Here is a 14,910-nt window from a genome sequence, read left to right as displayed (position 1 = left end):
CTACTACCCAAAGCCCTCTGCTCATATTTGAGAGTTTTTGTAACACACAGTCTTTAATAGTTTCTTCTGCACACTGTCTCATCCTTAAAAACTTTGTATTTAGTAATAATGTTTTTTATTATTATTACTTGATTTTATGATTATTATTTTTTTTATTATATGTTATGTTCATTTTATTTGAAATCCGTAATATTTGCCAAGTGTGGTCACCCATATTCGGAATTGGTGCTCTGCATTTAACCCATCCAAGTGCACACACACAGCAGTGAGAAGTGAACACACACCTGGAGCAGTGGGCAGCTATAGATCCAGTGCCCGGGGAGCAACTGGGGGTTCAGGTCCTTGCTCAGGGGCACTTCAGTCATGAGTATTGAGGGTGGAAGAGAGCACTGTTCATTCACTCCCTCCACCTACAACTGCCAGTACAGAGACTCAATCCTGTGACTTTCAGGTTACAGGTCCAACTCTAACCATTAGGCCACAGCTGTGAACTGTATTAGCACATTTGTGTGTTTTGATATGAATATGAATCGACACATTTGTACATCTTGAAAATGTCAGTTTTTACACGTTCTTGTACATTTAAATAAAATATTTTTAAATATATTTATAAATGTGTTACTTGCATATTAAAATAAAACATGTAAGTTAAAACAAAGCAGTTTCAAAATATGAGTAATTGTTAATTAAAATACTGATGTTAATTTATATAAATAATTAACTCAACTGTTGGGTAACTTTTAACCCAACAGGATTTTAACCCAATGGGTTGGGTTGAAATAACCCATAGATGGGAAGGTGCTATACCAACCTATAGTTGGGTTAATTGTTAGGTTATTTTTAACCCAACATTTTTTAGTGCGTAATGATTTTAATGTACGATTATTTTAGACAAGCTAAATTTTATATTTCTGCAATGCAAATTTTGTATTTGCCAAAGTTACGTTCAACAGCACTGTTGTGGAGTCCTGTCAATGAGTGACGTGTCTATGGGCGTGGTTTCGTCTGCGGCGGCCCCGCCCCTCTACTCCTGGGCTTCCCAGCGGAGCTGAGCGAGAGACAGACGGATCCCGAGCAGAACTGAGACAGGCTGAAACATGACCACCAACATCCGATATAAGAGCAGGCTGATGAAATCCGGTAATGACAAAGAGGCTGGCGCTGTTTTACTCTGTTTTTACTCTGTTTGACTGATGAAATGCTGATGATTTCTCTCTTCCTGCCTGTGTGTCTCCCGCATCCCGCACCTGCTGATGCTGACGCTGCTCGTGATGATGATGATGATGATGGTCGCATTCAGAGGACAGTGAGGTGAGAAACGACAAACTTCCGCACATCTCGCAATTTTACTTCCTACGTATGCGGTTTATTTCCACACACCGATAAAACCGCGCGACGTAAAATCTCACGAGCCTTTAATGCATATTGTGTTTTGAAAATCATGTGTTTGTGTGTTCGTGCACATGTTTACGAGCGTTAAATCGTTTCGGCAGATCGTGTCACCCACCCTCGATTGACGCACTTTATTTCTCATCATCAGCATTATTATAATGCATCAGTCTAACATTCATGTCTCGAGGAAGTCTGATGTCTGCTGGCTGTTTTGTGTCGTTCTGAGCTCTGATGGAGGATGATAGTGCTGTTTCTCTCTGGAGGTGTTGTCATGGTTACAGGAGCAGGAGTGTGTGAGAGGCTCATATAGCAGATGCCTTAAGAGTTTATAGTATTTGGTGAACAGAGTGTTAACTGCTCAAGCATGAGATCTGGTGCTGTCTCACATATATACATAAACTATACATTAATGTTTTATTTATGTGTTGGTGTATTAATAGACTTTAGTTCATGATACAATCCAATATATGTGGTATTATCATGTTATTGGACACATATCCACAATTAGACATCAATATTTTTGAATTACTGTACATGTTAAATGCATATTTTAGGCATTAAAATGTTTGGGGTCAGTAAGATTACTTAAAAAAAATATTATTATTATTATACAAGGATTAAAAAGCATTAAATTAATCAAAAGTGACAGTTTCCACAAAAAAAAAACATGAAGCAACTCAACTGTTTCCAGCATATAATAGTCGTAGATATGACACTGAAGACTGGAGTAATGATGCTGAAGATTCAGCTTTGAATCACATAAATAAATTGCAGTTTAAAATATATTCAAATAGAAATCTGTTATTTTAAATTGTAAGTTACAATGAAACTTTTTAAAATTTATAACTTAACTTTTATAACTTAAAAAAAATCATTTTGTACCATATGAAAGCATATTTTAAATAATAAAGCAATACTTTAATGCTGCAAACATTCTGTTTTACTGTAGAGACTGAAGCTGTTCAGAAGGTTAGTGGCTTCACACAGCCTCCAGCACTTGACCCATGAACATGAACACAGACACGCTTACACACATATGTAGTTACTAGAAAGCTCATCCTACGCAAAAGCAGAAATGCAACAATTCACACCCCCACATGCACACATTCTGTTAGTGCTTCAAGATCTCTCTCTCTCTCTCTCTCTCTCTCTCTCTCTCTCTCTCTCTGCATTGAGGCTTAATAAGTTAATGGCGTGGAAGGCTGGCTGCCATTTCAGACATGTCTTATTTATCTCTAAAAAGGTCACTGCATTGAAATAGGATTGTGTGAAAGTGTGTGTGTTTGTATTTAAGCTGTCTGCTGATATCTGCGCAGCTGCATGCAGCGTGACAGATGGCAGAATTGAAGTTTCCTTTGATCATGAAGTCAAATGGCTGTGCAGTTATTCAAATGCCACAGCAAGAATCATCCATCTCAGTATCTACAGCATGAGAGAGGACAGTGTTCTGGAAGTGACAAGTCAAATACAGCAGCTAGTGTAATTTTGCACAACGAGTTTAGGTTCACTTATATTTGGATTGACTCAGTCATCATATCTACTCTAATAGAATTCTTATTCAGTGTATGAATTGAAATGAATGCAGGTAGTGACTCTGAAGACTAGAGTAATGATGCTGAAAATTCAGCTTTGCATCACAGAATTGTGAAGTACTGTGTAAGGTTGTTGGTTTAAACCCCAAAAGGGATGATTTATCACCACCATTGACCCCTGAGCGAAACACTTAACCTCATGTGACCCCAGAGGAACCGTCCCTGTGATAAGTGTACTGTAAGGATACAAGCTGCAGTGCTGGTGCAGTGAACCATTCAAAAACATGCCCGCAGTGTTACTCACAAACTGCTGAAGCAGGAAAACTGACATAGTCTGAAAGTAAGAGGAAAGCAGTTGTCCTCTGGGAACACCGTTCTATCTATCTGCCCTATCAGGTCTGTTTGTGTTTGACCCAGTAGAGCTGCCATAGAGGCCTGAGGACGTTTAGTGAGGTGCTGACATCTCTCCACCCGTCATATCATCATGACATCATCAGGGTGTTCCACACCCATGGTCACTCACTCAGTGTAATGTGAGACGCACATGTGACATTAACGGATGACATCACTCGTCCCACCTCACTGAATAGCAGACAGGAAATCACAGTCTGAGATGAGCAGGATATCTGCACCATCTGACCAAGACTTGCTGGAAGAAGACACTGTATTATCTCAATGTACCGTTCTGGTTAAGTAAATACGTTTGTGAAAATACAATAAAAATTGTTCATGTACATAACCAGCAGTTGCTTAAGTGATACAGTATATAGGTGCATTGCTGTGGGGTTACTAGGGTGTTTCGGTGGTTGCCAGTGCATTGTCGGGTTGTGTTTAGGGTTTGTCATCAAACTATGTGAAATGAAAGCTGTTTGCTCAACGTCTTTTGATATGTTTGAAGATGTGTTTCTTTGATACTCTGGCCGTGTTAGAGTTCCTAACTGATTGAAAACATTAGAGATATGGGTCTGTGTCTGGTGAGGGTCGCTCCAGGTGGCACTCAGGGATGGCAGCTGGACAGTGAGAGGGTGTTGTTCTGTGTTAGGAGGGGCGATTAAGGCTATTGTATCACTGAAGGACATCTGTTCTGCTCCATTCAGCAGACCCCCTCTGGACCCCCCACCCCCCACCAGCACACTCATCATCTATATGCATGACCAGACCCCCACCAACACCATAATGGGGTGAATCATGCTTAATATGAAGATGTCTATTAGTGCTGCTTGCTCAAACGTCACTAGTACTTAGCTCATGTAACTGTTAGAGATCTGAACGAACCCCAAACCTTTAACTCAAACCCTAACAGAGCTGCACAGGCTTCAGTATGAGTGTAATATTACACATTAGGCGAGAACTTTATGATGCATTCAGTAATGAGGCTTTTAAAGCATTTAAGCTTACATTCATTAACTCTTGTGGTTCATTACAGGCCTATTATCTTAATATAATGTCAATTTATTCCATTTTCATATTATATAAGCGAGAGTCACAGAATTGTGTCATAAAAACACTTAGCTGTGATATCAGGTGTCAGGATGATTTGAGAAATATTGGAGCGTTTTTGTTTCATAACACTAGCACCCTCTGGTGAAATTATATTTAGAAAGAGCGGGAGAGGAAAATAAATCTATGAAATATTATTACAATTTTAATAACTGTTTTAGATTTATTCCTGTGATGGTAAAGCTGATATGATATCTAATATGCTAATTTGCTGCTCAATAAACATTTCTGATAATTATCAATATAGAAACAGTGCTTCATATTTTGTCGAAACTGTGAAACATTATTTACTTTTTTTTTTTTTGATGAATAGAAAGTTCAAAACAACAGCAACTATTTGAAATAGAAATCTTTGTAACATACTGAATGTTTCACTGTCACTTTTGATCAAATTCATCCGCTCTTGCTAAATTAAATGATACATTTTATTTAAACCAATCTTACTGTCCCCATGCATCATCATATATCTGAAAATAACACTCTAGTAAAGGTCAGGCTGCTGTGCTGTAGTATGTAGTAAAGCTGTGCCAGTCTGGCACGGTCTGTTGGGAAGGGTGTGGCTGCTGTCTTACTAAATGTGTCTTGTTCCCTAAAACACACACACACACACACACACACACACACACACAGAAATCCTTGCACTCCAGAGCCGGCTGTGGAGAAAAATAGTGGGGGAGGAATGAACAGCTAAACGAATGAGTGTTTTTATACCCGTTTTCAGCTTCCCCCCTCCTTTCCGGTCTAAAATTGCTTCCATGCTTTTTTTTCCTTTACGTCTTTTCACTTCTCCTGCTCACCCTCTCTCTCTCTCACTCACTACCTTCTTTTGTCAGTCTTTCATTCATTCACACAGGGATTCCTCTCCCTGCCTGTCTGAACACGGCACGCTGGGATGTGTCGTAAGCAAGAGAAAGACAGAAAACGGGGAAAGGGAAATCAGCGAGGGTATATAGAGACAGAGAGTGATAAAGTGAGGGTCACGCAAGTTTAAAGAGGGACGGCACACATTTCTGAGACGTCTGGTTCAGGATGGACACCATGATGCTACAGGAGAAACTGGTAGAGAAACTTCTGTGTCCCCGAACCAGAACCACACGACAGAAGGTTCGCTTCTATCTATCTATCTATCTATCTATCTATCTATCTATCTATCTATCTATCTATCTATCTATCTATCTATCTATCTATCTATCTATCTATCTATCTATCTATCTATCTATCTATCTATCTATCTATCTATCTATCTATCTATCTATCTATCTATCTAAGTTAGAAAAGCTGCTTCAATTTAGTTTATGAGTAGTATGCTGCCAGATGCATGATGTTATGTACATTTAGTTTGTGTTAGGGGTGTTTAAGATACTTAAAGGATTTAAACTGAATATTAAACTAGCAGCCACTTAAGTAACACCCTAGTAGTCTCATAGTAACATATTTAAATAAATCAGAACAATTTAGCTGCTGCGCAGCAACACCCTTACAAACAGGTTATTGTACCTTTTTTTTTTGTCCTACCTTTTGGACTTTTTTCCTCACAGTTCTGTGTTACTATATAACTTATTTTGACTTTTTTTTTAGATATTAACTAAATATTTCAAGATATGAGCTCAGAGTTGTGAGAAAGAAAAAGTCTGAATTGTGAGATAGAGATGCAGAATTGCAAGAAAAATAAGAATTGCAAGATCAAAACTCAAAATTGCAAGAAAACTAATTCTGAAATGTGAAATATGGACTAAGAAATATGACAAAAAAAGTCAGATTTATGAGATTTATCTATTGTGTTGCAGAAACAAGCTTATATAATAATGATACATTAAAACACATGATAAACAACTAATTTTTAAATATGTAATCAGAGTTAATTAAATGTTGATTAAATGTTTTTTTTTAGCTTTTATTTACGAAAAGATCATAACGCATCACAGTGTGCATTATGAAAGCCTTTAAAATGCATTACACATGAATTACACTTCAGAAAATGTACAAATCTAGTTGATGTTGTGCACACATGCATCTTTATCCCTCTTCTCTCTCTCACACACACACTGTGCCAGGGTTTCTCTTTTCTAGGATGATGGACAGCGGAAACACACATGACGGGTTGTGAGATGCTCTGGCAGTCAGATGGGTTGAGTTTGGCCCAAGCTTGAGTGTGTAAAAAAGGCCTTTTCAGCTTATGTAAATATTGCTTCTGTGTGTGTGTTGATGGTCAGTGGGTTTGGCCTGGACACTGAACTGCTTCTGCTGTCTGGTTTAATAGTGATTTTGTTTCCCGTCAGTAATTTCTGTGTTCTCAGTGTCAGTTTGAGCGGTTATGACTGCTGAGTGGTTTCCGGCACAGTTGCTGGATCTGCAGGAGACTCAGCACTACTGGGCTTTTCATTCTCTGCTATTTTTGTGCCAGTCTGACGATTAACATACGTTCAGTTTTAAAGGGACAGTTCACCCAACCAGTCATCCTTCAAAACATGTATAACCTTCTTTCTTCCATAAAATGTGAAAAACGTATACAGAACGTTAATGTTTTGACTTGTGTCTTTTAGGACAAGCAGTATGTTGGCTTCGCTACGCTTCCTAATCAGGTCCACAGGAAGTCGGTGAAGAAGGGCTTTGACTTCACTCTGATGGTGGCAGGTACGGCTGAAATCATCACTGTATTTTTCACTGACTTCATGCTCGTCTTTGTCATTAACAAGAGCATTTGATGTGTTTTTAGGTGAATCTGGATTGGGAAAGTCTACTCTAGTAAACAGCCTCTTCCTCACAGATCTCTATAAAGACAGAAAATTACTAAATGCTGAAGGTAAGAATTGTCTTAAAGCAACAGTACACCCAAAACAACAGTTCTGTTATTCTTATATAAGAATACAACATACACTGCTGTTTAAAATCTCTTTCTCTTTTTCTTTTAAGAAAGGAATTAATACTTTTATTAAACACAAATTCATTAAAATGATCAAAAGTAACAGCAAAGACATCTATAATGTTACAAAAGATTTCTATTTCAGATTCTTTTAAACTTTCTGTTCATCTAAGAATTATAAAAAAAAATCAATGTATCAGTGTGTCTACAAAAATATAAAGTGTTTTCAACATTAATAATAATCATACATTTTTATTTAGCAGCAAAGCAGTATATTATACTGATTTCTGAAGATCATGTGACACTGAAGACTGGAGAAATGATGCTGAAAATTCAGCTGCACATCACAGAAATATTTGACTATATATTCACATAGAAAACAGTTATTTTTAATTGTAATAATATTTTAAAGAATATTACTGTTTATATAATGTAGATGCAGGCTTGGTGAGTAAAAGAGACTAAAAAAATACAACAACACATAAACAAGACCCCCAAGCTTTTTACCAGTAGTGTAGCATATACAGAAGTGTACACCTCTTCAACAGGTTTGTTAGTTTGAGCATTATATTGTGTGTTTCCTGTAACAGAGCGTATTAATCAGACGGTAGAGATCACCAAACACACGGTCGACATCGAGGAGAAGGGAGTCAAGCTCAAACTCACCATTGTGGACACGCCAGGGTTTGGAGACGCAGTCAATAACAATGAATGGTGAGAATTCAGATCTTCCCAGCATCCCATGAGCACAATTACAACTCTGATAGTTACGCTCGTAGATGCTGATTGCTCAATGCAGCATTTTATGAAAGCAAAAAGATCTTTAGTCATATCTGCAGCCATGAGAGCCTCTAAGTGGTTTCCCAGACTGGGATTCATCAGTTGATGCCAAGCAAATAATTTTAAAAATAACTGAAATAAAATACATAAAAACAATCGAAATAAAATACTTAATGTATTTGTTTGCATGCATGTCATGTGACCGTTAACTGATACTAGAGAACTGAACCGTGCACATGCAAATGTGTTAAGTTATTGAAAATATTAACTTCTCAAAGTGACTTAAAGTAACTATTTTAGGTCAAATGAGTTCATCTGACAGAAAATAGCCTTAGTATGTTATTGTGTACAGTTCTGTCTCTGTGAAGAGTGTGTGTTTGTGTGTGTGTTTGCAGTTGGAAGCCCATCACAGACTACATCGACCAGCAGTTTGAGCAGTACTTCAGAGACGAGAGTGGACTGAACAGAAAGAACATATTAGACAACAGAGTGCACTGCTGTCTGTACTTCATCCCGCCGTTTGGACACGGGTACGAGCGGGTGTCACGGGTCTGTCTTATATGGGTCAGGTTCAAATGTGCATAATCAGCCTCTGACCAAGATCCAAGCTGTTTCTTCATCAGAACAGATTTGGAGAAATGTAGCATTACATCAACAATGGATGCTCTGCAGTGAATGGGTGCCGTCAGAATGAGAGTCCAAGCAGCCTCCAGTCCACCAGTTAATGTCTTGTGAAGCCAAAAGCCGTGTTTGTAACATACAAACATATCCATGTTTTTAACTTCAAACTGTTACTGAACTGAACTGATTCTCATGTAAATCAGGAGAGAAATCTGCACAGATTTACAAGCCAAAACTGTTTTAATCAAATGTATGGGTGGATTCTGATGTGAAGGACTACAGGACATTGACTTTTTCACTGCTTTACTATGGATAATGGACTCATATTTTGTCTAGAAGCAATGACTCAAAGTTAAAAACATATTAATGATGGTTTTGTCTCTTACAAACACACAAGTCATTAACTGTTGGACTGGAGCGGTGTGGATAACTTGTGTTGTTTTTATCAGCTGTTTGGACTCTCATTCTGACGGCACCCATTCACTGCAGAGGATCAATTGCTGAGCAAGTGATCTGATGAAGAAACAAACTCATCTATATTTCGGATGGCTCTCGGATTTTCATTTTACGTGAAATATTCCTTTAACAAACTGACTCGCAGATGTGAATTCAGGATTTCATAAAATATTGACTTATTTGTTCTTGCATCATGAAAAGCAGTTAATGCAAGAGGTGTTTCATGCATAATAGAAGTGAATGTAATTGCAGTTGGAGTTAGCTTCAGATAATCAGAGGCTGTTATTTCCGCTGTGCAGTTTGCGGCCGGTGGACGTGGAGTTCATGAAGGCTCTGCATGAGAAAGTGAACATCGTTCCTCTGATCTCCAAAGCAGACTGTCTCACTCCTAACGAGGTCAAGAAGCTGAAGGACAGGGTGAGTGCACACTATCTGATCGCATCTCAACAGCTAATCGATTCTTTTTGCTAAGTGTGCTCCTCATGGAAGCAGTTGTTTTATACTAGGCCAAAGGCATCTGGTTCAAGACCAGTGATGAGACACACACACACACACACACACACACACACTATGGCCCTCACAGCAGCCCTCCGATGTGATGCATTTAAATGATACTGTACAAATCTCATATCTATAGCTGATAGTGTGCATCTGTTTGTCCTGCAGGTGCGAGACGAGATCGAGCGCTTCGGGATTAAAGTCTATCAGTTTCCCGAGTGTGACTCTGATGAAGAAGAGGAGTTCAAACAGATGGACAAAGAGCTGAAGGTCTGAAAGTCTTAAATCCCCAATCAGACTAAATCATTTCACTCCATTTGGTTTGATTTTACCCTCACAGTGGACTTTTTACTGCTGCCAACAGCTGGAGGAGTAAAGCTGATAAACTGATCAAACGTGCAGATGTTTTCCATGAAGCAAATTAAAGTGTTGCTGCATATAAATATGTGTTTATATTGAATATTACATGATTTATTTGTTGTGTGTGTGTGCTTTAGGAGTGTACTCCGTTTGCTGTCATTGGCAGTAATACAGTGGTGGAGGCCAGAGGTCAAAGGGTCAGAGGTCGTCTTTACCCCTGGGGTATCGTGGAAGGTCAGAAAAACTCAAAAGCAGATTAATGCTTAGCAACTAGGTTAAAATCACTATGTCTGAGGTGCCATGATGATAAACAGCATCATATCAAGATAAATGTGATTTATGTCGATAACGATGATCAGCTCTCAATGTTTTTATTCTGATGCACTTCAGAAACTTTTAATAGTTTCACCTGAGAAAATACTACAAGCTAATGCACACAGAAACTCAAAGACAAACTGCCAAAATAATTCATTGAATTATAACAGAAATATACTACTATTGTTAATAAAAAATTATTAATAAAATCAAAGTAATAATAAAAATAATGTTCTCCAGGAATATCATACAACAAAAAGATTAATGTATGGAGCATCATCTTATTTGATTAAAAAAAAAATGCACACAAATGTTCAGTTCCAGATTAATTGTTATATTTTCTTTCTTTTGATTACATTTGAAAATATTTATATCATTTTTGATAACAGATTTCTAGAATATCATAAAACAGATAATACAGAAAATAAAATAAAATGGAAACACAGTATTTAGGGAAAAATCTAATGTATTTCTTGTGGCCCTAAATTAAAAGGAAGCAACTGTGTAGAGTTTAAGTGTGAAAAAAGAAAACTTTATATAAAAAAAATATATATATATATATATATATATTGTGATAATTATCAATATCGTATAGTATTGACCATATCAGAAATCCATATACTGAAGTGTGCATGCTTTTTAAGCTAATATTGTCCAGAACATTGCAAGTTTGTCCCACTATTAGTCTACTGCAAGAGTTTCTGGCCATTACAGTGTGCACTTGACAGATACCTGTATGTAATAGTTGTGTTACAGCAGGGGAACACATGACGTGATCTTTACATTAAATTGTCTTCCAAATGAAGAAATGTAAGTGTAGTTTGTGTGTTGGTGAGCTTGAACTCTAACACATTTCTTTGTGTGTGTTGTTCAGTGGAGAATCAGTCTCACTGTGACTTTGTGAAACTGAGGAACATACTGATTCGCTCTCACATGCACGACCTGAAAGACGTGACGTGCGACGTGCACTACGAGAACTACAGAGCCCTGTGCATCCAGGAGATGACCAGGTGTGGGACATTCACCAGAAGATGAAAACACAGTCAGCGCTGTTTTCAGTGTAAATGCTGACCTCAGGCCCTTTCAGGTGTTTCATATAATGCATGTGTGTGTGTGTGTGTGTGTGTGTGTTTCAGTAAACTGGCGCAGGATAACCGTACAGACAGTCCACTACCGATCCTGCCTCTGCCCACACCAGACGTGGAGACGGAGAGACTCATCAAGATGAAGGATGAAGAGGTACACAACATTCGGCACTGATATTAAACCAGCACTTTAGCACATGTGTGCTGTAGATTATTATAACTAGCTATTAGGACACTAGTGCTATTTTACTTACACTGAGGTACTTATTATAGTTTTTATTAATATGTTGAATTAGTTTTTATTAGTTTTATATTTTCAAATTCGTTTTAGTCATTTTGTGTTTTTGTCATTTTCATGTTATGTCTTATGTCAGTTTCAGGTTTAGTTATTTTAATACAGCTTAAAATAAATGAAAATGAATAAACGAATAAATACCTGAAATAAAATAAGGTTATCCTTTGAATATATTTTATTTGAGTTAACATTTATTTTATTTCAAGTAATGAAAATGTTTTTTTGTTTGTTTGTTTGTTTTGTTTTAGATACTGTAATAACTTAATATCCCTAGGATATATGCTAGTTTAATTAATATTTCATATGGATTCATTGTTATAGATACTTTTGATGATTTAATTGCTAGAATTTATCATGCTCATTATGGCCAGTATTAGAAATCTATACTTGTTGTGTGTTTTTTTGTGTGTTTGTGTTTATCTTTCAATTTAGCATTTTTTCCCCTTCATTTTAACATTTTAACTCAAACAATGAAAAACATAAGCAATTTATTGTAACATAGCCACACTGGGATATAAGAGTTTGATTTAAAAAATGCAGAAAAGCAAAGCAAGTACACAGCTAGAGAAGTGAAATATTGAAATTACACTAACATTAAACATTTTTGGGTAAAACATACAAAATACAAAAACTGTAAAAAGGCAGGAAATATATATATATATATGCAAAAAAACAAAAACAATTGTGCTGCTCAATATTCTTTTGAAATTTATGTTACTTTTTATTTTTCAAGATTCATTCATTATAAATAGAAATATTTTTCAACATTATAAAGGTTCACTTTTGAGCAACTGAATGCACCCATCCTAAATAGAAAATAATAATAATACTTATAAAAACCTAAGTTACAATGCCGTTTTCTTGGCTGTGTGTTGTTTTGTCTGTGCAGCTGAAGAGAATGCAGGAGATGCTGGAAAAGATGCAACAACAGATGCACGAGAAAGACCAGTGATGACACACACACACACACACACACACACACACTACGGCCCTCACAGCAGCCCTCAGATGTGAATGCATTTAAATGATACTGTACAAATCTCATATCTATAGGTCTGAGCTTCAGATCTTCTCTGTTCATCTGCTCGATGCTTCTGTCTGCCTGCATCAAGAACATGATTCATCATCAACATACAGTACATAAACCAGTCTAACTTACAGTAAATTCCCTTCTGAAGGCATCTCTTTATTATTGACTTCTGATTTGCTTAGTAAGAAAATGTGCAAGGGTTCATTGACGTGTGTGTGTGTGTTTGGAGAGACATTCGTGTACTTTTGCTATGAATTTGTTAGGTTCGATGGTGGTTTTGATTTTTATAGTGAATGTGAACATACAATACGGCTCCAACATCCTCAGTTCAGACGGCTGGGTTTTGCTCGTTTTATAACAATAATAATCAGAATAAAACCTATTTCATTATTGTATTAATGGCCTTTAATAATTTATATTATGTCAATTGTTTATGTAAATCTTGAAGTAAAGCTTGCTAATAAATGTGAATAATTTATCAGTTGCCGTTGTTGTTTGTTCACTATAGATTCATATCCGTATGATTGATCAGCAAGATATATAGTTTCCAAACAGGGGCGGATATAGAAAAATATTGTGGCAAGAAGGGGGCAGGAATTTTTGAGGGGTGGCAACATATGGCAGACATATATATACTGAATTTAGTCACAGTTATCACAGTTTGATGATAAATATATGTGCACACTACAAAAGGGCACAGGCTATCATTTACAAACTTAATCTCATGCAATCAATGTCTTGCATTTGAAACAGTTCATATAAGGAATAAGTGACCATCAGCACCACACACTCACTAATGCATACAGTATGCATCGACATGTAATTAAGAGCGTTATAAAAGGTTCAGTGTTATCAATATGTCAATTTATTATAAGAAACATAAGATCTTAACAGCTAATGACATTTCCAGATGGGGAGACTCAACTGATTTTCTACTGTTTAGTGTTAATCACCATCTAACTCAACCAGTCAAGAGCTAGATTTAACCTTAGATGTTATATGAATATGGTCCCTGAAGCATAGGTTTTATTAGCTGACAATAATAATAAATAAATAAACATTATAGGTACAAATACAAATATACTTTTAGAAAAATAATTTTTTTTTTGAAAAATATGGTGTTATTGTTTTGGCAAGCTTAAATTAAAACACCACGCGTGCTTCAGTGTGTGTGTGTGTGTGTGTGTGTGTGTGTGTGTGTGTGTGTGTGTGTAGTAGAGCACACATTCCCAGAGACGTGTATAACAACACCTTCAGAGCCACTGCTGGCCAAATGGGTGTCCTGAGCAGGATTGTATTGCTGTGCCCCCCTTCCTCAAATATGATGATGAAAAAAACACCTACTAGGAGTGAAAATGGAACTTTAATCAAATAAAAAACTAAATGAATAAATTGTATTATTTACAAATCACAATTGTAGCTCTTGACATTTGCCTGTGGCTATAACTTTATTATGACTCTAATTTATTTTATAGTCTCAAGCATTCAGAAATCATGCAAAAGGAAACTAAGCAGTTTTACTATGATAAAACCATGGTTTATTTTTGTAAGGGTTGAGATATGCACGTTTTTTGGGGGGGGGGTTTTTTGTTGAAGAAATTATAAAGGCTGTGTCATCTAATAGCAAAAAGGTGGCCAAAATGAAACATGAAGTGAATATGAATGAAATGTTTGGTCAGTAGCCTAAACAAGGATTTGATTGTCCTGTAAGTGTAACAGCAGCAATCACATGGCATTTGTAATAACATGTACATAAATTGTTTATTTTGTATTTGCCTACTTTATGTATTTTAACAGTGTTATTATTAACCAATCATTATTGCCTCATTATTTTTTTATGTAATGCATTTTAAGTAATTTTAAAGGCTATTGATGGCTTAGGACTGTTTTTATAGCAACAACAACAACAACAAAATATTACAGTATATTAATACTCTGTAAATTATTATTTGAAGTAACAAAATCATGGTTAATTTGCAGTTACCATGGCTACAAGAACAATGATTGGTAGTTTTCCTAAGGGAACCTGAGGAAAAAAAAATATCTTTCACAGGAATGTGCCTGAAAGTGATAAACGGGCCTCGTTTTTACCTAAATTATTTATAATTTATTTTATATATTAAAAAGGTGTGCATTGTAGCTGACACCTAAATAAACACATTACAATTGTTTTATGACTGCAA

The 14,910-nt window shown here is 36.5% G+C and overlaps 1 protein-coding gene across 3 annotated transcripts; it reads left to right on the top strand.

Moving 5' to 3' along the window:
• Positions 1–1,048: 1,048 nt before the first annotated feature.
• On the top strand, positions 1,049–13,208 carry LOC127963091 (septin-5). 3 transcript variants are annotated; one of them, XM_052562756.1, is made up of 11 exons: positions 1,049–1,154; positions 6,968–7,058; positions 7,141–7,227; positions 7,878–8,001; positions 8,463–8,597; positions 9,444–9,561; positions 9,811–9,912; positions 10,140–10,236; positions 11,192–11,327; positions 11,454–11,556; positions 12,587–13,208. In XM_052562756.1, the coding sequence occupies exons 1-11, from the start codon at positions 1,098–1,100 to the stop codon at positions 12,647–12,649; spliced, it is 1,113 nt and encodes a 370-aa protein (XP_052418716.1). In that variant the 5' UTR covers positions 1,049–1,097; the 3' UTR covers positions 12,650–13,208. The 3 variants fall into 3 exon arrangements, with proteins under 3 accessions (XP_052418716.1, XP_052418715.1, XP_052418714.1); XM_052562755.1 differs by lacking the exon at positions 1,049–1,154 and adding an exon at positions 1,291–1,311; XM_052562754.1 differs by lacking the exon at positions 1,049–1,154 and adding an exon at positions 5,247–5,528.
• The last annotated feature ends 1,702 nt before the right edge of the window (positions 13,209–14,910 follow it).

Source organism: Carassius gibelio, chromosome B8 (assembly GCF_023724105.1).
Source record: "Carassius gibelio isolate Cgi1373 ecotype wild population from Czech Republic chromosome B8, carGib1.2-hapl.c, whole genome shotgun sequence".
NCBI lineage: Eukaryota > Metazoa > Chordata > Actinopteri > Cypriniformes > Cyprinidae > Carassius > Carassius gibelio.
This window is presented reverse-complemented; position numbering and strand designations above follow the sequence as displayed.

Bases quoted from the DNA above. Each gene is read 5' to 3' on its own strand.
- LOC127963091 (XM_052562754.1), top strand. From the start codon at position 5,454: ATGGACACCATGATGCTACAGGAGAAACTGGTAGAGAAACTTCTGTGT. The intron at 7,228-7,877 runs GTAAGAATTGTC...TTCCTGTAACAG, and splicing joins AAAATTACTAAATGCTGAAG to AGCGTATTAATCAGACGGTA. The intron at 11,328-11,453 runs GTGTGGGACATT...TGTGTGTTTCAG, and splicing joins TGCATCCAGGAGATGACCAG to TAAACTGGCGCAGGATAACC.